A 24,291-nucleotide genomic window follows, 5' to 3' on the forward strand; every position below is an offset into this window, starting at 1 on the left:
ACTCCCCACCACGCACTAGTGAACACGTCCCATTTCAACTCTGACCAAATGGTACAGAAAATGACTTAAGAATAAAGATTTCCCGAACTAATTAATAGCTCATTAATATCTAAAGCTGACAGATATATGATACCTATCTACTTTTCTATAACAGGTCAAAGATGAAATTTGATTGTGCTTGGGAGCCAAGGAGGGCGTGGGTCAAGTTTATGAATTCAAATCTTACATTTTTCTGCCTAGGGCTAGAATTTGACGTACTTCTACCTTATCAAAGAAGTCGGCTCAGGTCTTATATAGAGGGAGGAACACACTCAGGAGAGAGCAAACCAGTTTTGCATCATGGGGAAGAAGCAGGCTGACACCGAGGCTGCTCCCAGCTGCGAGCTAAGTAAGTAGTTACAGAGCAGCCCAGCAGCAAAGACCTGCCTAGAGAAGCCGAGAGGATACTCCTACCCCGAACTGGAGGCAGAAATATTCAACCTTTTTTCTATTATCTCTTTTTTCTATTATCTCTTTGGGTTCTCCTTTCTACCTCGATCAGACGTTTCTGAAGAAAAGTTTCCTATCTTGAGAAAAGTTGGAGCAAACTCTTCCTGAATCTCAGATTTTTGCAAAGATTCAATCTCTTTTCTGATTTGTTTTTTTTTTTTTTTTTTTTTTTTTCTTTCTCTCCAGAAGAATACTATTTTGAGGCTTAGGAGCCTTGAGGATAATTGCGGGGGTGATTCGGTTTTGCTTCTTTGTCTTCTGGTCTGCTCTCCCCCCCCCCCCCCCCCCCGCCTTGCTGCTTCGTGTCCCCCCACCTCAAACTTTGCAGATTCGCTCTTAAAGATCTTCTTTTCCCGAGCAGTTTGTGTAAGGCATACCAACCAATTTGATTTTCCTGGCTGCTTCCAAGTTTTGTTTTTCCTTAAGTTGCCCCTATCCCCAACAAATAACGCTTAAAAAAAAAAAAAAAAAACTTTTAAAGAAGCATGTTGTATGTAGTTTATTTTTTTAAAATTTAAATTGTATTTTATTGAATTATTTATTTGCCCTTCCTAAAAGATGACTCAGAAGATCCCTGCTTTTCCCTCACTGCTTCTCGGCTCACTTCTCCAGCAAAGAAGTTGAGGTTAGTTATCGATAGAGTGTAGCTGAGTCTTGGAAAGGAACAAGAAAAGGGGAACTTGTAGGGGCGAGGTGCAGAGTTTAGACTAGTGAGTTATACCAAGCGGAGGGAGCCCGAGTTCAAGGCCAGGTGGCTTGTAAAAGGATGGAAAGGATGCTATTACGAAGCGGCAGGGGACCAGGGACAGCGGGGAGTTGTTTCTTCTCCCTCGGATGGAGCGTCAAGATGTGACGCCCTTCAGGACATCCCTGTCCCCAAACTGCGCCGAAGTGCTTGCTGGGGCTCGAAATCCAGCGCGGAGGGTGCAGCGAGAGCTCCTCTAATTCCCAAAGAGAGTTCCTGCAGGAGGCTGCCTATATCTACAGCGGATGCTCACCCGGGACACTTCTCGCACCGCCGGCGCTCCAAAGCCGGCTTTTAGAGACGGACCGCATTCGCTTGCGCCCCTCTCCTCCAGACGCAGCGGGGCGCTGCTCCGGAGGACGGGCGCGTTCCCCTTTCTCTTTGCCACGCGGCATAGCTGGAGAATCCGGCCAATGAGAGTGCGAGGTCGCAGCACCGCCGACCAATCCCGCTGACGCTTGGTGGGACTGGCGGGCGGAGGGGGGGTAGGGAAGGAGAATGGTAAGGAGAAGGGAGGGGGAGTGCCCGGGAACTGAGAGCGCTGGGTGTAATGGATATACTGGGAGCGAGAAAACCTGTTTACGAAGGGCGGCCCTGCAGGTGAGCTTTCGCGCCCCAAGGCCGCCGCAAGGTCAGAGGTCAGGGCTGGACTAACAGGAGCCAAGAATCCTGTGATCTTATATCTTTGTGCGTCTTATGAGACTCTTGAGGGCCGGGGTCCTAGGAGAAGTAGTAGTTCCTGAGTTTTCTAATAGCCCTGCGGGGCTGGGGGTGGGGAAGGGAATGGAAGTGAAAGAGGAGATCATCCCTTTTCCTCCTCCCTTCCCCCCCAGCATATCCCGTGACCCGCAGCCTGGCGCCGCCGCAGCGGATCTCGGCCCAGGGCAAAGTCTCCGCGCTCCAGAAGCCCCTTGTCCGGGCGAGCCGCGCAGTCCAGAGGAGCCGGGTCGCCTCGAGGGAATTGTGGGGACGCGCGGGGCCGGGCTTGGTGGGCAAAGCCTCCCTCTCGCCTCGGTAAAACGCGCTAATTCCTCCCCCCCCCCCCCCCGTAATAATAATAGCAGACGTTTTGAAGACTGCCAAGCAATTTGCAAAAAAAAAAAAAAAAAATCATTTTCTCCTAGAAGTGGGCGGGCAAGGCGGGGCAGTTCTCGTTTTACCGAGGTGAGGAAACTGAGGCAGACGGCGAAGGTGAGGTCGCGTTTGAGCTCGATCCTCCACGGCGCCCCCTGCAGTCTCGAGCTGGGATTCGCGCTAGGAACAAAACCGAGGGAATTGGCTTCTTAGTCACTGACTATGAGTAACGGGAGGCCCGGCGCCTCGGTGCCCCTGTCTGTCAGACGGGAAATCCGAGCGCGAGAAAGCCACTCTGAAAGTCTGTCTGTGTTAAGGAAATCTACCAAAGTTGCCGATTGGTAGCAGGGTTATGGAAGGGTTTATACCCAATGAAGGGAAACGCTGATAACCTTCCAAGGACATGAGCTGTCCCAGGGAATGGTTGTTTCCTTGTCATTGAAGGGCTTAGAGTAGACGATGGGGGGGGGGGGGGGACTTCTGGGAGAGAGGGTTCTTTTTTTTTTTTTTGTGTGTGTGTGTGTGTGTGTGTGTGTGTGAATATCATTTTCTTGTTGCACAATAAACATTAGATTCCGAAGGTACATGCAACCTGGGCAGACAGATATTAGTGCTAACAATTTACATTCACTTCCCAGTGTTTCTTCTCTGGGTGTAGCTACCTCTGTCCGTCATTGATCAACTGGAAGTGAGTTGGATCTTCTTTAAGTTGAAGATTTCCACTTCCATCAGAATATATCCTCATACAGTATTGTTGTTGAAGTGTACAGTGATCTTCTGGTTCTGCTCATTTCACTCAGCATCAGTTGATTTAAGTCGGGAGAGAGGGTTCTTGCTAAAGGTGGGGGAGGGGTTGAGTAGGGCCCCTCCAAGGTCACATCAGATTGCTGGGTCTAGAGCTTGCCTTTGGAGAGCATCAGGTTACTGACCATTGCTGCATCCACTTAGACCTGCTAGTTTAGGAATTCCGCCCTTTCCCTTAAATCTAGTAAGTTTCTGAGTGAGACCTTGGGTATATGTGATTTTCCTGGCTGTTTGGTTTCCTTTGTTCCCTGTCTTGATTGTAACACCCTCTGGAATTTTCTGTAGATTTCTGTGATCTTTATTCTTTCCTAGGTTTCTCTCTTCCCTCCCCCTCCCCCAAATCTGTTTTGGATAGAGCATTTCTTGCTTCCGGCTTAAGCCATTTCTTAGGCTGTTTGTTCTTTACTGTATCTGCTTCTGTTCTTGCTTCTGTTCTATACTTGCTTCTGTTCTACAGGAGGGAGAAGAATGTAGGAAGAAGAAATACTGGGATTTTGCAGGCTATTGTCTCCTATGTTCCTGGAACTACTGCTGGGAGTTGAGAAGGGGATTTCCTGAAGCAGTGAGACAACATTTCTTAGACTCTGTAGGGGGTGGGGAGACCTGGAAGAACTTGCATTGCAGCCTTTGGATATTGTGCATGCTGATAAGTAGGCCCCAAGAGGATCAAAAGTCATAGTAGCTCAGTGGATGGTATCCCTCAGGTTTACCCCTGTGGTTCCCCTTTCCAGTTTAAAGAGCTCCTTGACTCATGCTATCTATTTGATTTTCATAGTAACCCATAGGGCAAGTACGTTTCTGTTTTCAATAATGAAGTGAGTGACTTGCCCAGGTTCACACAGCTAGTAATGCTAGTCTAGATTTCAATTCAGAGCTTCCTAACTTCAGGGACAGTGCTCTATCCACTGGCCTATCTAGTTACCCCAATAATTACCGTTTATATAGTGTGTTCAGGGTTGCAGATTGCTTTGTGTATAGTATCTCAGGGCTTCTTTCCACTCGAGACCTGAGAAATTTTTACATGGTTCCGGGCATATAAATATACAAATCAAACATTTACTGTTAATAAATCATATTTCTGCTATCCCCCACTCCTTATGGGGTCTTATGGGCTAAGTATTATCTTACCTGGTCCTTACAAATAAGTCCAATGAGATAGATGTTTTAGGTATTAATCATTATGCTCTTTATGAATGAAGAAATAGGCTAAAAGTGAAAGGAGTAGGATTTGGACCTGTGTTTCTGGGTTTTTTGTTTATGATTTCCACCGTATGAGGGTAGTAAGGTGGGAAGTAAACCCCAGAGGCACACAGTTGGAGACCATAGTGTCAGACTCGGGATGCCTATTCTAGGAAGGGAGACTATTGTTTTGAGGATTAGCATTGGGACAGACACTCCCTTCCCAAAGAGCGCCCTTCCTTCTGCCTTGTCTTTTGACAGATGTTATACCTTCTGTGATGCTGAAAAAGCTCTCCTGACTCTGGAAACTATTTGTGAGGCCATAATGAAAGACTTTTCTGTTGCCTGAATTTTTCTTTTTCCAGGGAAGTTGCTATTTATATAGTTAACAGTCAGGAACTAATTCCTAAATGAGGAACTTAGAATTTGCTGAGAAGGCATTGTTTACTACGGGAATATAGTGCCTGGTTTGAGCTGCAATCCACACAGCCACGTGGAATTTAGTTACTTAACTCTCCAATAAGGCAGGGAAATGGAAATTAAATTCTTATGACTAAAAGTCTGCTGATAGTATGATGAAATAGGAGAGCAGTATCTTCCTGAAATGTTCAGGTAAAGAAAAGGAACAAGATAGCAGATAATTCTTTTGAGGTGAGGTGGGGATTAATTTAAGGCTGCCTTTTGGCACTTTCTTTTTTTCCCCCCTCAAACCTTTGTTTGTGATAGAAGCATTTTGAAAAATGGTCAGCAGACAGTCCTAGACTGAAGTCAAGAAACAAGACATTTCCTTCCCACTTTCAAATCAGCCTTTGTCCAACTGTAAATTGGGATATTATAATGTAAAAGTGTTCCTTACCTTGTTAAATCTTTTAGTTTAATTAATTTGGAGTGGAAGTGGAAGATCACATCACATCAGAATGTAGAAATAATTTCTGTTTTTTTTTCCACAAATGACAAAAATCCAATTTTAAAGCCCTTATAAGCACAGAGTCAGACTATATTCAAAAAGGTCCATTTTTTCATCGACCATATTAAAAAAAGTAACAAATGCATCTCACCCAGATGATCCTGCCATCTATAAGGAATTTTCTTTATAAATAAATGTGTGTATACATTCACATAAAAAAAAATACAACATGAAAGAAGAGGAATGGAGAATAAGAAGGGGGGAAAGTGTTAAAGAAAGAAAAAAAGGAAGAATCTCTGGTAGGATTTGAACAGGGGCTTTCCTAACTCTAGCTGTAGCTCCATTCTATCTGCTGTGCAGCTCAGTATCCTAGGAACTGGGAAGGAAGATGATGTTATTTCTGATTCCTTTGTGCTTCAGAAGCTAGCCTCAGCCTGTGGGGTTGGAAAGACCTGAGTTCAAAACCAGTCTCAGACACTTCCTAGCAATGTGACCTGGAGCAATTCAGTTCATTTCTGTTTGCCTCAGTTTCTTCATCTATAGAATGGAAATAATAGCACTACAGGGTTGTTGTATTAAATGAGATAAAGTACTGTTAAGTGCTTAAAACAAGGCCTAAGCACTATCTGTTAGCTGTTTTTATTTCTGTTATTCATATTTAATAATGACAAACTCATTTTGATGGGTCAGCTGATGATGGGAAGGTCATCTTATTTCTGAAGCCAAGGTTATGATTGGTCTAGGCATGTGATCTTTTTGTTTTTAACCTTTTTTTTGTGGCCTGGATCCCTTCTTCGAGTGTGTTTAATGTATGAAAAAGATACTTAGGAATACAAAGGAAACCAATTATATTAAAACAAAGATGTAATTTTCCTTACATCCAAGTTCATGGACCCCCTGAAACCTATCCACTGACCCCTTTTAGGTTTGTGGATTCTAGGATATGAACATCTGGCCTAGGATTTACTGGTAATCTAAGGAATTTTGGGTTCCTTTGGTATGTGGAACACTATTGAATCAATCAGCCTTAGGTGAAGATCTTTTTTGCAAGGATAGCTTAGTAAATAAGGATTTTTTTTAGGAGAAAAAGAGTTTTTGGAATGAAAGTACAAGAGGAAATGCAAGCTGTGAGAGTGGGGGCTGAGCCAAATGATGGGCTTTAACTATAAGAATGTGACTATTACCTTGGAAGTTTGGGGTTTGGTCGAGGGCTGTAATAGCCAACTAAGAACAAGAGTTTTTGACAGATACTAGGCCTTTTAATTTGAAGACTCCTGGTTGACAAGTGAGCTTCACTCCTTTTCCACTGGCCTGGCCCCTTTTCCTGATAACTGCTAGAATCTTTATCAGTTGTCCTCTTTAGGCATGTTGCTTTTGTCACCAGCCCAAGTTCACTTTTTTATTTTTACTGAATCAGAGATCCCTGTCAACAGCAATAGGATAGACGTGTCACTCAGGTAAGAAACTAGCCCAACTGTTGGAAGAAAGTTGTGTTTACCAGCCAGGCTAGTAACACGTCTTTAGTGTAACACTGTAGAACCCAAGTTAGGAAACCTAAAGAAACTGGCAGTACTTGTATCCTAATGACCAAGTGTGGGAGAGATTGGCTGACTTCCAGTTGTTGTGGGAGGGATTGGCATTCCTAAGGACATTGTATAATAGCTGTATTGTACCTGGTGAACAGGGTATGTTTGTGTGACTGGATCTGCCCATTATTGCTCCTTCTTTGGATCATTTTCAGAATGTGATTCTTAGATTGAATAAATGAGAAAGTTCCTATCTCTTCCTGCTCCTCCAGTAAGATGACAGTATGGAACCTTGTTAAGGGACAGGTCAATTCTCCAAGAACCTCCACAGCTGTGGGTCATAGCATCTGAAGGAATTGCAGGGCAGCCTTTGCTAACACAGGTGTTGAGGACTGGATATGAGATAAATTGGAAGCAGAGGGAAGAGGAGGGAGGTCAGACAATGCAACAGCCTCTTTCACTCAGAGAGGTCAAAGAACAGCAACGGCTTCTCAATCTCCTTGTATCATTCTCTCAAAAGAGGAGATCCAGTCTCGGTTGCATCTCCAACAGCCACTGTCAGGTGGCTCCTGGGTTTTTCCAACAGCTCCTGTGTATTACAATACAGCCTCTGCTTTCATTTAGCTATTTTGTATCAAGGCTTCTTGAAGAGAAGAAAACTACAAGTTTCACAATTTAATGGACTTTACAACTGGACATTTCATGTGGTGTTTTTTGTTTTTTGTTTTTTTTTTTTTTTTTTTTTTTTTTTTTTAGCAGTTTTTGCAGTTAGTCAATTTGGTTTTGGAAATTTTTAATCTAATTACTTCCATTGAGTAGAACCATGATAGAATCAAAAGGAGTAATTATTCCTAATAAAACTAGTTAAGTATTCCTATTTAACAATATGGGACAGAGAAAACCAGTAATTACCACTATTATTACTTTGGACTATTAAAGTATTTCTGAAGGAGTTATTGAGCCCATAAGCTCCTGGGAAATCAGTCCTTTGTGAAAAATCCTTCAGCAGAGGCTAAAAGCTTATGAAAGAATAGGATCTATTTCTTTTTCAGAGAATAACATTTTAAAAGAGGAATGCAGAAAACACTTTTTTAAGGTTGGATAAATTTCTATCATGAAATCCTTTTACTAGTAGTTCCTAATATGGATCTGAGGCTTCATAGAGCCTCATTGGATAAATTACACAGTGGTAACAAAACATGTCAGCAAAGTGGCTTTCCTTAAAAGGTCCTTGAAATTCCTATCCTAATATCCAACTAATTTGTTTTATATATTATCCCCAAGATCTAAATGATCACCAAGGCTAAGGAGCCTTCCTTCTCAAGATGATTTGGATTTATTTGTTTATATATTTATTTTTAGGTTTCAGGAGAAATGAGGAAGGAAAGAAAAAAAAAAAAACAACAAATGAACAAGAAGACCAGAGCCAAGAGACTTTTATTCAAAATTCTATGTCACAGCTAAAATCAATAAATCTTAAAAATTAGCTACAATCTCTAGATTTAAAAAAGAGCCTAATTTTGAACAGGATTCTAAGGTCTGTGGTAATTTGGGACAGTTCGTTTTTGACTGATCACATGTATGATACAGTGGAATTGTTTTTTTTTTTTTTAATATGTTATATAATACTGTACTTTATAAAAAACAAGGTATCTATGAAATAAGTTTTGTCTTATTAAATAATAAGATTCAGGGCATACGTTTTTATTTATATTGTCATTTAAAAAATTCTTCATTCTGATTTGTTTCATAGAGATCTTCCTATGATCATTATTATTCATAGATATCACTGCAGTTGGTTTAGCTGTTCCTACTTGATGGACATTTTTCTTTCCAGTTCTTTGTCTTTAAAATATTTGAGCTTTTTTAATTTTTTACCTCCATAAAATCTGGAATATCTTGGTCAAAGAGAATGGTCATTTAAATCACATTCTTAGTACAATTCCAATTTGCATTCCAGAAAGTTTAGACAAACCTATAATTCTATCAAGAGTATATTGCTATGCCTTTCTTTGCACAATCATTTCATCATTGATTATTTCTGCCTTGTATCATGGGTAATTTTCTGGGTGTGAGGATAAAAGCCCAGTGGATTTAATCTATGTTTCTCTTATTAGTGGTTTGGAATAATTTTTATATGATTTGATAATATTTTGCTGTTGTTTTGAGAGCTGTTTATTCATATCCATTGGGAGAACATATGTTTTTAGGGAGGGTTGAGGTTTTTATTGTTGTTGTTTTGGAGAGGCAGTTGGGGTTAAATAACTTGCTTATAGTCTCACAGCTAGTGTCAAGTATCTGAGGTTACATTTGAACTCAGACCCTATTACTTTAGGCTGGTGCTACATCTGCTGTGCCAGCCAACTGCCCCTAAGCACGTTTTCTGTTTTAAATGATAGAAGTTTGGAGTACCAGCTTTTAACATATATATCAGCAAAATTCCTCTCAGTATTATGTCCCTCATTACCTTCCTAGAGAGCCATCCCATATAGTAAATATTCATTTTATAAAGGAAAAAAAAATGGGGAGGGTAGAAATCAGTAAAACCAATTAAGGCATTGAAAAAGATCTGATATATGCTGTGTGCTTTCCTGTGGGCTTTTTACCTCTGCAAAGTAATGGGGGGCAGGAAGGTCTCCTAATTTTTCTATGGAGCCTTGTCTCTTCAAATTCTGTGGTCTTCACTTTTGTTCTGTGGTGGTTTTATCCATTTACATTTTTGTCTTTTACATTGTTATGTATATTGTTTTCATGGGTCTGCCTACTTCACTTTGCATTAGATCATGAGCATCTTTTCATACTTCCATGTATTTATCATATTCATTATTTCTTAGGATATTCATATACCATGATTTGTTTAGTTACTCCTCAATTGATGAACATCCATATTGTTTCCAATTCTTTGTCTAGCTTTGTATTAAATGACAGATTTTTCGTTACATTTTAGACTTATGAAATCACTGATTACAAAATTGCCTTTCTGGGAAATAAAAACTAAATGTTTCTCACAAAGAAGAAACAGTGGAATTTTTCTTAATCTATTCTAAATTGTCCTTAGAATTTTCAGTCTGTGTGAGGTGTATATCCTAAGAGTACTGGGTGTGTCCAAGTATGCGTCTCTCTTCTGCACTATAGATAAATGGGTTTCATTCACACCCATGGTCTTGCTGTGAAGCCAGATATCTACTAGTTTTTTGACCAGCAAATGGGTGGGGAGGCCATGAAGTTCTTGGAATTCATTTTAACTACTCAGGCTAACACTGGACATCTCCCACTCTCTCTGCCCCTCTTGGACTTTCTCTTTCTAACTCTACTTTTTTTTTTTTTTTTTTTTTTTTTAACATTATTCATTTCTGAATGTATCCCACTTCCTGATGCTCTTTTCCTACCTAGGGCCTTTTGATTGGAATAATCATTTAAAAAGAAAAAAGAGGGGAGCAGCTAAATAATTTAGCACAGTGAATAGAGCACCAGTCCTGAAGTCAGGAGAACCTGAGTTCAAATTTAGATTCAGATATTTAATACTTCCTAGCTGTGTGACCTGGGGCAAGTCACTTAACCCCAATTGCCTCAGCAAAAAAAGAAAAGAAAAAAGAGACAAGCTGGAGATGTAGGGGAGGAATGATTTCATGATGTGGTAGAGATGACCCTGAAGTCCAAAAGCCTGGGGTCAGATCTTGGCCAGGCAAGTCACTTTGCCTTCCTGGGTCTCAATTTCCTCCTGCAAAATGAGAGATTTGTGCTAAATACTTTGTCAGCTCCAAATCCAGTTGCAACTAGATCTGAATATGTTCTGTGCCATATTCTGTACCAGGACTTAACCTCAGCAATGAAGAAAGAGGTTAATTTTCTCAGTTTTACTTTGGGGACAAGTGTGATCATTATAATCACACATACTACTTCTGGCAGGCTTGTTTAATCCCCCCCCTGCTATTATTTATTTTATCATTAATTATGTCAATTTGGAAAAGCACTTATTAAGCACATACTATGTTCCACACACTGTGGTAAATTCTATGGACTGTGCTGAGTGCTGGAGGTACAAAGGCAGGCAAAAACAGTCCCTGCTATTAATGAAGAATAGGATCAGATCAGATACATCTTTCCCTTTATTCTTCATGTACATTGTAAATGGTATGATTACATTCATGTACCACATGAATATAAACTTTTGTTTAGCTAGTTTCTTGTCACCTGGTACATTATTTCTAATTCTTTGCAAACACATAAAGTGCCACCTGTCTTAACTACAATAACCTTGGTGCAGCCTGCAGTCGGAGTCTGTCTTTTAGCTGTTTCTCTCTTCTCTGAAATGAAAATGTGTCATTTTATCTGTTGGATTCCAGTATGAAATCTGTCTCAATAACAGCAGTCCTCACAGTGACTTCTTCCCTAAAAACAATACCATGTTGACTATGGACTTCTACAAGGAGGTGAGTGTCTTCACATAAGGTTGAAGGTTTGTAGGAGCAGGTCCTTTATTTTTAAAGTTTATTTTTAATACACATTGCTTTATAAATTATTTTGGGAGAGAACAATTGGAGCAAAAGGGAAAAACCATGAGAGAGAGAGAGAGAGAGAGAGAGAGAGAGAGAGAGAGAGAAACAGAAAAAAAAAAGAAATGAACATAGCATGTAATTGGCCCTATCAAATATTTGATACAAGGATATTTTTTTCTCTTGACATCAGCTGCCTTTTACTAACTACATTGATATTTGTTTATGCAAAAATTTTTCAATTTTCTGCAATTGGTTTATCCATCCTATGGGCTAACATGATAGGAAAGGAAAATAAATGCTGAAAGGGATGTGGAAAAATAGATACAGTAATGAACTGTTGGTGGATTGTGAACTGATCCATCCATTCTGGAGAACCCATTTGGAACTGTGCTGAAAGAGCAAAGAAAAATGAAAAAAAATCTATGTGGGTAAAATTATTTATAGAAGCTAATAATTGTAAATGACAGCAGTAAATAATTGGTAACTGAAGAGATACTGATCAATTGAGAAATGGCAGAACTGATCTGGTAGGTGATTGTGATGGAATTTTGTTGTAAGAAATGACAAAAAGAAGGGGCAGTGAAATGGCGCAGTGGATAGAGTACCAGCCCTGAAGTCAGGAGGACCTGAGTTCAACTGTGGCTTCAGACACTTAATACTTCCCAGCTGTGTGACCCTAGGCAAGTCACTTAATACTGATTGCCTCAGCAAGAAAAGAAAAGAAATGACAAAAGGGATAGTTTTAGAAAAATCTAGAATGACTTGCATTAACTGTAGAAAATGGAAGGCTAGGAGAATATTATACATAATAAACAGCAATATAATGATGACAAATTATGAAAGTCATATCTACCTTGATCAGCTCAGTGATCCAAGACAGTTCTGAACAAGTCATGATGAAAAGTGCTATCAATCTCCAGAGAATGAACTGGAAAACTCTTTTGAATACAGATTGAAACAGTTTTTTCACTATTTTTGTTTTCTTTTCCCTTTAAAATTTTTTTTTTGCAATACAACTAATAAGGAAATAGGTTTTGCATAATTTGCATGATTTTACATTGTTTGCCTTCTCAATGGTAAGGGAAGGAAAGAATTTAGAACTCAAAAAATGTTTTTGCTGAAAATGCAATTGTATGACAGTTTCTGCCTGTATAGATATTTTATTTTTATTTTTTTTAACTTCTTTCCTGGTTGTGGACTCTGTTTTAGATATGTGAGATTCCCACAAAATTGAACTTAAATAGATGAGCTGTTAACTTTAGAGTTCAAGTCAATTGACTGAGGAGTGCTATTGTTCGATAACTATGCACACAGAACAGAAGATGCTTTAACCCTCTTAGGATTATCATTATTTGTAGTTATATTGGTGACATTGGAATGATAGCCTCATGCTGGGTTGACTAGGTCACAGAAAATTTAAATACTATAAAAAAATCTTGTTCTTGTGGCAAATTCAAGGACTTACCTATCTTCTGATAACTAGAGAACTGTCCTTTAAAGAGCAACAGAATGTCAAGGTTGAAGAACAGAAACTGAGAGGTCAAAATAATTTATTTAATCTGAAAAAGAAGGGACTAAAATAGGTTGAGAAGAACTCAGAACAGAAAACTTAACATTTCCCCATGGCCCCAGAGGGCTAAACAGAAGTCAGGAAAGCAAAAGTGACTTTAGTTGTTATGAGAACAGATCTTTATAGACCTTGGCTGTTAAGAATGATGGAGGAGGCAGCCAAAGTGAGATGCGTATTTTTTCTCTGGAGAACTGAAGAGGCTGCCATCTATATTTAGAAGATTTGGGTTTAGAGAAAGATGGCACGTATAACTGCTGTGCTATTTAATTAACCTTGATGAACTTTTTTAGATCTGTATTTCATATAAGATGCATATATTCCCAGTTTAATGGTTCTTTTTTATAGCACTGCAATTGTATAATTATGATAGTAATGAGGGAAAGGAAAGAGGGAACCCCATTTCTTGGTGCATAGATAATCCCATGAGGCACAGTGTCCCCTGTAAATGAATTTACAGGCCCGAAAACCTAGATTGATAAATAAAAGGTTTATTGTAGGAATTTGGAAGTAAAGTTCAGGTACAAAGACGCCAGGGCCAGAGGTGGCCACTGGGCGGGCAGGAACCCCTACATGGCTGGAAGGATACCATGTGTTGGCTGGAAGGGCTCCTGCGAAGAAGGCTCCGGCTTGGCCCTTTTTATATCTAGAAGATGATGGGCAGTACCCTTAAGTTCTCGGCGGGCTTTTCAGTTAGCTCAGATCAGGTGAGGGCTGGGGGAAGCTGAGCTGATGGTGGGGGGCTGGGCCCAGATATTCAAAGGGTGCCTTTGACCAGGATTTGCGAATTAAGGTCAGCCATGGGTTGGGCAATTAGAAAGGAATCTTTCAACCCCCATCAATAGGATATGCTTATCCCTTTATACTTACTTTTTACTTCTCCAGATTATGAAGTCTTGATAGCAGATATATTTCTTACACATTGAAACTCATCTCATTTGATGAGATATTGATTTGATGAGACTCCAAAAGTGTTTTTTCCAAGCTACCTCACGATTATTTATGATATTCTTCACAAGTGGACATAGGGGTCACATAGACTTAAAACAGCTGGAATGTTGACAAGTGTTCATCCAGTGTTTGTTGATTTATTCTTATGAATTTCCTCTCTCCTTTCTAGAATCCTATACTAAATCCTTGGATGTACCGCTGTCCACCATGACATTAAGTTCTAAACAGAAGATGCCTGCTGGTAATTTGAAGCTTTGTGTTATTTATTGATGAAGTTCAAAATAGCTTTGTAAATCATGTCTTCTATCCACTTCCAGCATTTTTTCTTTTCATAATGATGTCCACAAGTTTGCTCTTCTAAAAAGAGACAGTAAGTTAAAATGGATTGCCATCCTGCCGTCCTCTGAAGTAACAGATGGGGGGAAATGATGTTATAGGCTTACCAGGGAGCTGTAATGAATGCTCTGTTGGTTTGGGTTATATTGGGTTTTCTTTTCTAGACATGTCCCCCAAGGCACCAGAGTGTAATTGAAAGCCTTGTCTGCTCTCTGGCTAGAACTGTTGCATTCCTTATTGTTCTGATTGCAAACAGTGAGGAGCCTTTGGGGATTCTAAGAGATGTTTATGAATATGTAAAGAATGTCTCTTGCTTTGTACCCTTCTTCCAACTCGGTGAGCTATCCTGAGCTGTAAGAGTTTCAACTCTGAATTCCTAGAGAATAGAATTCTATTCTTTTTCTAGATCATCCTAAATATAAATGTGATGATGATGATGATGATGATACCTAATACTTACATAGCAGTCTTAAAATCTGAAAAGTGCTTTTTATTATCTTACCTTTAAGGTAGGTGTTGAGGAAACTGAGTGAGAAGTGAAATGACTTGCCCATAGCTAGTAATTCCTGAGGTAGCATTCAGATTCGGGTCTTCCTGATTCTTTTGCTCAGTACTTTGTCCGTTCTGCCACTGAGGTTATCCTGTAAAATGAGACTTTCTCCTTCCTCCCTTCCCCCCCCCAAACAAACAAGCAGAGAAACTTGGGTATAGGGTGACATATTTGATCTGACTCCAAGCAAACATGTGGGCATAGTGGTGGCTTTGGAAGCCTGGTTTTCTTGAATGGAATAAGCTGGTCTCCTCATCCCCCTAACTCTCCTAGCCTCTGTTCCCTCCCTCTAAGATAATTGCTGAATGCGGAAGGAATACCTAGATAGTAGTCTACTTTGAACCACCCTATCTTGAGGCACCCTGATCAACACGTGAGTGGCCATTGCTGACCAAGGCAGGAATAAAGGGACACAGAACACATAAGAAAATTCTGTACTCCTTGACTTTCTGTGTGTCAAGAGTTCTTTGGAATTTTTATTTTCTGGGAAGCACCTGGAACCTGAGACATAATGGTCAAGGAGTATCTCCAGCGTGAGTCCTGCCACTTTCCTCCCTTGATATTTCTTTAGATGTTGGGACTTTTCTGCTGGGGATGAGGTTATTCTGATGGAGAGTGAGTTTGAGAGGAAAACTGCATTATAGGGAATACAATTTTTTACCTCTTGGTTACAGAAGGAGAGTATAGGAAAGTTCTTATTGAGAAGTGATATTTTCATTTGTCTGGATGACCCATAGAGCTTGCCTGATGCTTTGTCTTTGTGCCTTTGGATCTCTTTATAAATAAAATTTTTGCAATGATAACAATGAAATGTTGGAGTATTGAGGGGTTTTTTTGGTGAAGGGGTAAAGGTTGTTCTGAATTGCTCTACAAACTGTTTCCATTTTTCATATGAATTTAGAAGATGGTTCTGGGGACCATGAGGATACTGCCAGCCTGAGTGCTGTTAACACCATCTACAGTAATCACTGCCCTTCTGAAGTCTCTGCATTTCAGGATGCACCCTTCACCACTTACTTTGATGAGAAGATCTTCGTTCCTGAGGAAGAGGTTGGTAAACTTTTCTTTCACAGAGAGATGCAGAGAGCTTAGGTGTCCTTGGGTTTCTTATACCTTCAGCTATAAGAAATTCAAAATAAATTTCAAAATAAATATTCAATGAAATTCAAAACAATTTTCATTCCTGCAAAGTTCTGAACTTTGGCAAACAAAAGATTGGACTTTGGCTGTTAAAATTCTGCTGTACAGAACCCAGTCTGGGGAGGAGAGAGCAAGGTTGCTCCCTTCTATGAGCCTCAAAAAAAAGCAGCTCTTTCTTTCTTGTTTCTGGTGGCTTTGGGGCTGTCTGACTTGTAGTTGGGGATTGTTGGTCTTGTTACAGGAGGGTTTGGGGTCTTCTACCTGTCCTGTGACCTCCCCACTCCAAGGGAGCTGCTGTTGCAGTGGAGGGGCCACTTAAGGCCCTTCACCTGTGATACAGTTAAGAAGGTCATTAGTCCCCTTGTGTAATAATGGTTGTGTTTTCTATTTGGAGCAAAGCTGAATTTGTCCTCATGTCTTGTTTCTTGTACAGCATTCTTGTTTTAGCTTCCGCAAACTCTGGGCCTTTACGGGGCCAGGCTTCCTCATGAGCATCGCTTATCTGGATCCAGGGAACATAGAATCCGATCTGCAGTCTGGGGCTGTGGCCCAGTTTAAGGTGAGTCTCCAGCCTCTCCCCTTTCTCTGTGGCTCATGGCTTCTCAGGATTGAAGGCCCTTGGCAGTCTTTGACCAGCACTGTGAGGTGCAGGTCTTAGAGAATGGGCCTCCACCACAGGAAGGCCTGGCTTCAGGTACTGACTGACACATGCTGGCTAGCTAGTGATGACCTTCTGGGGGGTCATCTCTCTACCACCAGAAGTTTCAGGGAAGTTGTGCCTGTGTTGGAGGGGTAACGTCCTCATCTCAGAGTTCCCTGTGCCAGTGAAATCTCAGGCCAGGCCCTAGTCCTAACCCTAGCCTGGTATTTCAGTACTGCAGAGTCTAGCATTTTAAGGGATCCTCAAAAAAACCCTGTACTTTCAAAAGCAAAACACTTCTCATCAGGTCTGGCACTGTAGCTTTGTTCCTGTAACAAAAGAAGGGATTATATTAAAATCAGGAAAAAAAGGAGTTGCACAATGTGACAGGGATTTTCTCAGGCCAGGGCTGGGCCAAGGCTAGATAGAGCCAAGGTCCAAGTTTGAGGGTGTCAGGTCCTGCCATTGTCTAATGAGTGGGGAATTGATTTTTCCTAGTTGCTCTGGGTTCTCCTCCTGGCCACCCTTGTGGGTCTCTTGCTGCAGCGCCTGGCAGCCAGGCTGGGCGTGGTCACGGGCCTGCACCTTGCTGAAGTGTGCCACCGGCAGTATCCCAAGGTCAGTGCCAAGCCACCTTCCTCCCTTCCCTCCTCTAGAATCCTGCAGCTCACTGCAGGAACATCTCTCAGCCCAGCGGCTTTCTAACAGTCCTTGCTCCCTTTGCCCTTTTCACCCTTGCTGTCTGTTCTTTCATGTGAACAGCTACAAGTTTCCTTCCTCTCCTGTGGTTTATTACATTTTCCCTTAAATGGTCCTTTAATCTCAGTGATCCAGGAGTTGTTTTGGGTTTTTCTTTTTAATTTGCTTTTTAAATTATGGAATATAATAAGCATTTCCATATCATAGTACAATGTTAAAAAGGTGATTGGAGGGGAAACCGTAAATCTACTCTGCACAACTTGCTGGTCTTTGAAATAGAAAACAAAATTCTCATCTAAATTTTTTTTTTCTCCTTCCCCCCTCTATGGCTAACATTACCTACAAATAGGTATGTGTATACATATATATCTCAATAGGTATATCATATATACATAAAGTTATTTTATATAATACTCCTATTTATCAGTGCTTTCTTTCTTCATATGTCTTTTACAGTTTCTATTATATAGTTTATATTTCTTGGTCTTTATTTTTGAGGTTCCAGTGACTTGTCCCCAGTCACGCAGCGTGTAAGGGTTAAGCAACTGAGACCAGGTTTGAATTCAGGCCCTTCCTACTCCAGGCCTGGTGCTCTATTCCACTGTACCATCTTGCTGCCCCATTAATTTAGCTTTTTATAATAGTCAAAAGTTGTTGTGCAAAAGAGCTCTCTTGATGAATCCTAATAACTTAACAGAACTACCATATGAGGATTAAGCCATTTGTCACGGTAATCCCTTCTTCCCTTCTATCTCTGTGCTTTGGGGAGTGCAAATACTGTTATTTTCATTTCATAGAGAAGGCAGCAGCCTACCTCAGAACCCCTGTCAAAACCCAGAGCTGGGACATCTTGTGCTTGCCTCCCATGGCTACCATTACCAGTCTTCCCTGTGCCAGCTAGAAAGGATCCCTCTTTATCTGCTGCTCTTCCCCTTCTGCCTCTGTGAGCCCTTTTCCCTGTGCCCAGAATGTTCTCCTCCTTTGCCTGTTTAATGTCCATCTTGCCTTTTAAATTTCAGTTCAGATGCTGCCTCCTCCAGATGTTTTCCTGAGAGAACCTCTGCATCTTCCATCTGAGGCAGGCTGCAGTCAGGAGGCCCTTAAGTGTGTGGGGGAGGGGACTGTATTTTTGAGCAGCCGGCTTCTGTCTGTGCTGTGAGCCCATTGAGCTGGCCGGTCCTGGCTCTCCTGACTGTTCCAGCCATACAGTCCCTAGTATGCCTGGAGGCTTCTGTTACTTTGTCCTTGGGTGTTTTCCACCTTCTTTACTTAGAGGAGACCCCTTTTCTTCTGCTATAATCCTTTTTTTTACTGCCCTTCTTCCCCCTTTGAAATGTGCCTCTGCACTTGCCAGGTACTTAATCTATTTCTTTCCCTTAAATAGAAATCCCTCAGTCCCTTAGGATATTTTCAGCTGGGCAGGATGGTAAGGGGTCCTAAGGAGTGCCATGGAATGGATTAAAAATATCAGTAGCTTCCTTGTCCTTGTCTCTCTAGTCTCCCCATGCCCCATGGAAGGAAGCACAATTGTCTTTCTGTAGCTGAGCCTGTTTAAGAGAGGTGTCAGGGGGGACAGAAGGAACAGAGGTGTGGAGTTTGGCTTCATGTAGCTGGGTAACTTGTCATTTTGCACATGGGCCTGTGCTAAGATATAGGGTATTCCTCAAACCCTAGTGCAGCTGTTCAGCTTTAAAGGCTTTAAGAAGTTCAAATTGCACTAAGATTTTGGGGACAAACTGTATATATGTGCAAAAATCCAAGGACCTCCAAGGAAACATTCTCTGAAATGTCAACACAACTTGATCTCTCCACTGTTTATATTAAGGTCCCCCGAATTATTCTGTGGTTGATGGTGGAGACGGCCATTATAGGCTCCGATATGCAAGAAGTCATAGGGTCAGCTATTGCAATCAATCTCCTGTCTGCTGGGAGGTGAGTTTTTCCCCCTAGAAAGTTTGGTCACCCTCGATGTTGCAAGTCTTTTACTGAGCCCCCCAGTGAAGAAAGCTTGTGGAACAAATTGAGCCTCATGGGGAAGTGTGAGAGCCTCTTACCCGTGAAATTGTTGTAAACAGGGCCAACCTAGCTAGTGAGTGCCTGGAGAGGGGCTCTTGAGCCTCTCCCTGCAGTGGCCTCTGCTGTGAAAGGGGAGGGGAGGCTGTCGGCTTTTCTTGTCAGTGGGCGCTGTCCTATTCCCTCTGGAGGAGGCCCAGCCGCAGCCACTGGGTACCTCCAGAATTTAGCCGCCGATCATTTGCAGAGTCAGGCTCTCCCACTCTCTGTCCCCTTTTCTTCATCTTCATATCTGATCTCTGCCCTAGGGTTCCTCTATGGGGTGGAGTTCTCATCACCATTGCAGATACCTTTGTATTTCTCTTTCTGGACAAATATGGTAAGGAGCAGTAATGGGGTCAGGGAGGAAACAGTACTGGAGGAAAGTTCAAATTTTGCCTTAGAAGCAGTCTCCTTAAGGAAATCTTTCCATGTTTTTTTCCATAGGATTGCGAAAACTGGAAGCATTCTTTGGCTTACTCATCACCATCATGGCCCTCACATTTGGATATGAAGTAGGTTTCACAGATTGTTTCTTAGCTTCTGAAACCAGTTAGTTTTTAGAAATGGGCAATGAGCTCTGGATGACTCAGTGCTGCACGTGGAACACAAAAACCATTCTCATACGTGGCTAGCACGCGAGTGGCTTCCAGACTCATCAGGAGGAGAGCAGACTTGTGAGGATGTTCCAGATCCCCCAGAATCTGCTTGGGCTTCTCTGACCCTGGATCAGGCCTTGGGCAAGGGAGGTCTGTGGACAGGATTTGGCCTGGACAGCTGCCTGGCAGATTTCTTTAGCTTCCTGAGTGATTCTTGTCACTTCCTCACAGAAGGGATCCCAAATTGATGCTGTAGCAGGAGGTGGGAGAGGCTTCCTTGTGTTTGTGCCTCAAAACATAGATTCATGGAGCTTTCAAGGGATGGGTAGGGCAAACATGGATATGTAGGAAAGAACAAAACGGCCCCTTCCTTCTGCATCCTTCTGATTCAGACTGATTTTGGCTAGTCGGCCGGGGAGGATTGAGCTTTTGAGCTGTCTGTAGCTCTAATTGCATGTAGACTAAGCCTCAGATTTTGAGGCAGAGTCAAATGATTTTTTTAGATTAGATTTTAACCCTGTGAGGCTGTGTGTGTGTGTGTGTGTGTGTGTGTGTGTGTGTATATATATATATATATATATATATATATATGTATATATGTATATATGTATATGTGAGTATGTATATCGATATCAATATAGATATACTCTGAGGTATGAGCCCTCCTGGCTCCCATCCTGTGCTCCTTTTCCTTCAGGATGGTAGCCAGGGCCCAGACCTGAAGGCCTGCTAGCCCTGCTGTCCTGGGGAGCAGAACTTCATTCACATCAGGGTAGCCGGGAATAATGGGCGCTGTAAGTTCCATTGTAGTCTGGGGTTGGAGCATCTATTGGGTGGGATGGTGCCTGACCTTGCTCAGGATGTAGATGCTAACCACTCTGTTGTTGATGTCCAGTATGTTACAGTGAAGCCCAACCAGGTTGAGGTGCTGAAGGGTATGTTCGTTCCTTCTTGTTCGGGCTGTGGCACCCCGCAGATTGAACAGGCCGTGGGCATTGTGGGAGCTGTCATTATGCCCCACAACATGTACCTGCACTCTGCACTAGTCAAGGTAAGTGAAGTCAGACCCTGAGAGTCCTGTAACTCACTTGGAGTTCTTTCCTCCAATAACAAGGGAAGCAGATTAAAGTTAAATTATCTGTTTTCTCCTAAAGCATCAGCTTTGCAAGTTTTGAACTGAGCCAGGATCTGTCTTCCTGGGCTGGAGGTTTTTTTGACATGATTGAGCCCTGCTCCATGAGACTGCCCAGGAGGAGGACTAGAGGTTTCCAAACTGAGATTAAGGGCATTGTAGAAAGGCTCAGTGCCTCCTGAAGTAGTTTTCTTTTCGTCTCTGAGATCTGGGGGGAGAGCCAGAGCCACCAGGGCCTTATGTCCTTCATATGCTCTTCATGCCCTAAGCACTTAGCCAAGAACAGGGTCCCCAACTGGGGTTTCCTGGTGTCTTTTGCCTCCATACCCTTTAGCAGAGTCAGGTGAAGGTGCTAGTTACCTTGTTAACAGACCAGGGGAGGCAACCTTCAGTGACCCAGCAGCATGAAGGGGTCTGGTGGTAGGGCAGGTGATCCAACACTTTCCTCCTCTTGGGGGTGAAGATGGGCTTGGTGCAACCTTCTGGTTGGTTGGTTGAAATCAGAAGTGTCAAATTCATCTAAGAAATGCTGAATATCAGCCAAATGGACCCAAATTCAAATTTGGCCAGTTTGCCTCCTGTGGGCCATGTGACCCTGGGCAATTAGTTCTCATTTTATGGATGAGGAAATCTTTTAGTTTCCTCATCTGTAAAATGAGAGCAAATAATTGCACCCACCTCATTGGATTCTTGGGGTAAAGTGAGCATTTTGCAAACCTTAAAGCCACATATAAGTGACAGCTATAATATTGTTATATTGAAATACCATTATCAAAATGAATATTTTAAAAAATATTTTTTAACCTCCAGCTAAGCCTTCTTTTGGAAATAATCTTTTATTTACATATTTTATCTGTAATATTGGATACCTGGTTTTCCTCCTGACATGGAAGCACGTTTTGCACAGGAACTGTTCGTTCATGTTTGTCTCTGTCCTTCTAGCACATAAGAGGTGCTTGTTAACTGTTAGATCACCTACCCCATCACCAGGCCCGCCTCAGGCTGGTGGGTCACTGGAGGCTGCCTCCCCTGGACTGAGCTCACCACTGCCTCTCTCTGCCTTTCCAGTCCAGGCAGGTGAACAGGGCCAACAAACGGGAGATCCGGGAAGCCAACAAGTACTTCTTCATTGAATCCTGCATCGCCCTCTTTGTCTCCTTCATCATCAACGTCTTCGTCGTCTCGGTTTTTGCTGAGGCCTTTTATAATCAAACCAACATGCAAGTGGTGAGTGAGTGTGAGCCACACAGGCCGAGGGCCGAGGGCGACCTTGCCTGGGGAGCGAGGAGGGCCAGCCTGCCCAGAGAGAGAGGAGGGAGCTTCTGGGGGTGAGGGCTCCTGAGGCAGACTCAGGGCCAGCCTTTGTCCAAGCAGGTCCTTTGATTATCCATCTTATCTGCAACAACTTTGCTGCATCCTGCTTAGGGTCTGCCTTTTAGCTGTGTCTCTTGTCTTCTGAAATGAAAACTCTTTTATCTCTTTTATGCTCTTTTATCTGTTGGATTCCAGCATGAAATCTGCGTTAATAACAGCAGTCCTCACAGTGACCTCTTTCCTAAAAACGATACCATGCTGACTGTGGACCTCTACAAGGGGGTGAGTGTGCACAGAAGATTGTGGGTCCACAAGAGCAGGTCTTTCTTTCTTTTTTTATTTTTAGAATTCATTTTTAGCAAACATTGCTTTATAAATTGTTTTGGGAGAGAAAAACCATAGCAAAGGGGTAAGCTGTGGGAAAGATGTGTTGATTTACATTCATTCTCCTTAGTTCTTTTCCTAGTGTAGATGGACTCTTCTGTCCAAAGTGCATTCCCATATTCCCAAAGTACAGGTGTCAGGCTGATCAGACAGCTATAGGCACTTGTAAAAAGTCAGATTAAAATTAGGTCACAAAAGAGCAGTAAGAGTCTAGAGTTGGGTGGGAAGGCTTAGGGATGGGAAGGTTAGTTTCACATCAAAACTTGTTTAAATTTTTTTCTAAGTCCCCAGCTTCTTGTGTTGTGTGGGTGGGGTCCATTGTGATGACCATGCAGAGAAGAGGAAACCAGGAAAGGAGTTCTTTAGTTGTGGAAGTGGGGCTTGGACTCCACCTTACATTTACCTTTTCCTCCTTCTCTTTCTCCAGGGCGTGGTTCTAGGATGTTACTTTGGGCCTGCAGCACTCTACATCTGGGCAGTGGGCATCTTGGCTGCAGGCCAGAGCTCTACCATGACCGGGACCTATTCTGGCCAGTTTGTCATGGAGGTACATGCTGTTCCTACTGGATTAGGCAGGAGAGAGGAGGAGGGAGGAGGGAGGGGAGATAGGTAAAAGAGGCTTACAGCTTTCTTTTGGCAGGGAAGGGAGGGTGCCAGGCAATTGGGATTAAGTGACTTGCTTGAAGTCACACATCTAGGAAGTGTCAAGGATCAGAGACTGGATTTGAACTCCAATCTTCCTGACTGTAGGGCTGGTGTTCTATCCACCGAATTACCCAGTTCTCCCTTTTTTTTTACCCCCAATTAAAAAAAAAAGAAATGTTATTTATGTAAAACAAAATGCAAAAATTGAAAAAGACAGATAGAAAAAGGGGAAAAAATATTTAATGTGCCCAGCAGAACATATGGGAAGATTCAAAATATGTAACAATAAATTTCCATTTCAAGATTGCATATATAATAGCAGACATTATATTCATTGTGTCCATCTTTGATTCTTTGTAGATTATTATTCTTTTGTTCTTTACTGTACACCTTTTATTTTATTCTTATTTTATCCTTTTATCCCCTCCATTTCTCCCAAACAGTTTACAATTAAGCATGGATTTATTTATGTACATACACATACACATATCTATATATACAACTACACACACTCTATGCATACATTCTCACATATTGCCACATGTACAACCATATTAATCTTACTGACATAAAACGTAGATTTCTCACTTCACTGAATCAAGTGTGACTTTGAGATCAATGATTACTAACTCTACTTTTTTTTTCTAATAAATTTTACTCTCGATCATTGTTTAATGTTTAACATTTCTTTTCACCTCCTCCCCTCTCCCCTAGATTTTCATCTGTTCCTGATTAAACTGGGACGGGAAGTATTTAGCTCTACCTGTTGTTCCTTTCTCCAGGGATTCCTGAATCTGAAATGGTCACGGTTTGCTAGAGTGATCTTGACACGTTCCATCGCCATCATTCCCACGCTATTGGTCGCAGTCTTCCAGGATGTGCAGCATTTGACTGGGATGAATGACTTCCTGAATGTGCTGCAGAGCTTACAGGTGAAGGGGCAGCCCTGGGAGCTCTGGATTTTGGGCACCCCCTGGATATAGCTAGGACCCTATTAGAGGCAAGGAAGGCTGAATGAGAATCAGTAGATCAGCTCCCTTCCTTGGCAATGGGGAATGC

The 24,291-nt window shown here is 41.9% G+C and overlaps 1 protein-coding gene across 8 annotated transcripts in view; it reads left to right on the forward strand.

Moving 5' to 3' along the window:
- The first annotated feature begins 317 nt into the window (after positions 1-317).
- SLC11A2 (solute carrier family 11 member 2) overlaps positions 318-24,291 on the forward strand; it is a 38,494-nt gene continuing 14,520 nt past the window's right edge. Inside the window, exons 1-14 of one of the 8 annotated variants that reach the window (XM_074270383.1) lie at positions 6,619-6,655; positions 11,071-11,157; positions 13,911-13,982; positions 15,529-15,677; positions 16,201-16,326; positions 16,906-17,025; positions 18,932-19,038; positions 19,428-19,498; positions 19,606-19,673; positions 20,653-20,808; positions 21,958-22,116; positions 22,399-22,485; positions 23,015-23,134; positions 24,015-24,164. In XM_074270383.1, the coding sequence (XP_074126484.1) occupies positions 13,949-13,982; positions 15,529-15,677; positions 16,201-16,326; positions 16,906-17,025; positions 18,932-19,038; positions 19,428-19,498; positions 19,606-19,673; positions 20,653-20,808; positions 21,958-22,116; positions 22,399-22,485; positions 23,015-23,134; positions 24,015-24,164 (1,347 nt within the window). In that variant the 5' untranslated portion in view covers positions 6,619-6,655; positions 11,071-11,157; positions 13,911-13,948. Of the gene's footprint in view, positions 389-1,494; positions 1,835-2,167; positions 2,249-6,618; positions 6,656-11,055; positions 11,158-13,910; positions 13,983-15,528; positions 15,678-16,200; positions 16,327-16,905; positions 17,026-18,931; positions 19,039-19,427; positions 19,499-19,605; positions 19,674-20,652; positions 20,809-21,957; positions 22,117-22,398; positions 22,486-23,014; positions 23,135-24,014; positions 24,165-24,291 lie in introns of those variants that run through there. The other 7 variants (XM_074270378.1, XM_074270380.1, XM_074270381.1 and 4 more) reach the window with 7 other exon arrangements.

The sequence above is a fragment of the Sminthopsis crassicaudata genome, chromosome 5, assembly GCF_048593235.1.
Source record: "Sminthopsis crassicaudata isolate SCR6 chromosome 5, ASM4859323v1, whole genome shotgun sequence".
Lineage (NCBI taxonomy): Eukaryota > Metazoa > Chordata > Mammalia > Dasyuromorphia > Dasyuridae > Sminthopsis > Sminthopsis crassicaudata.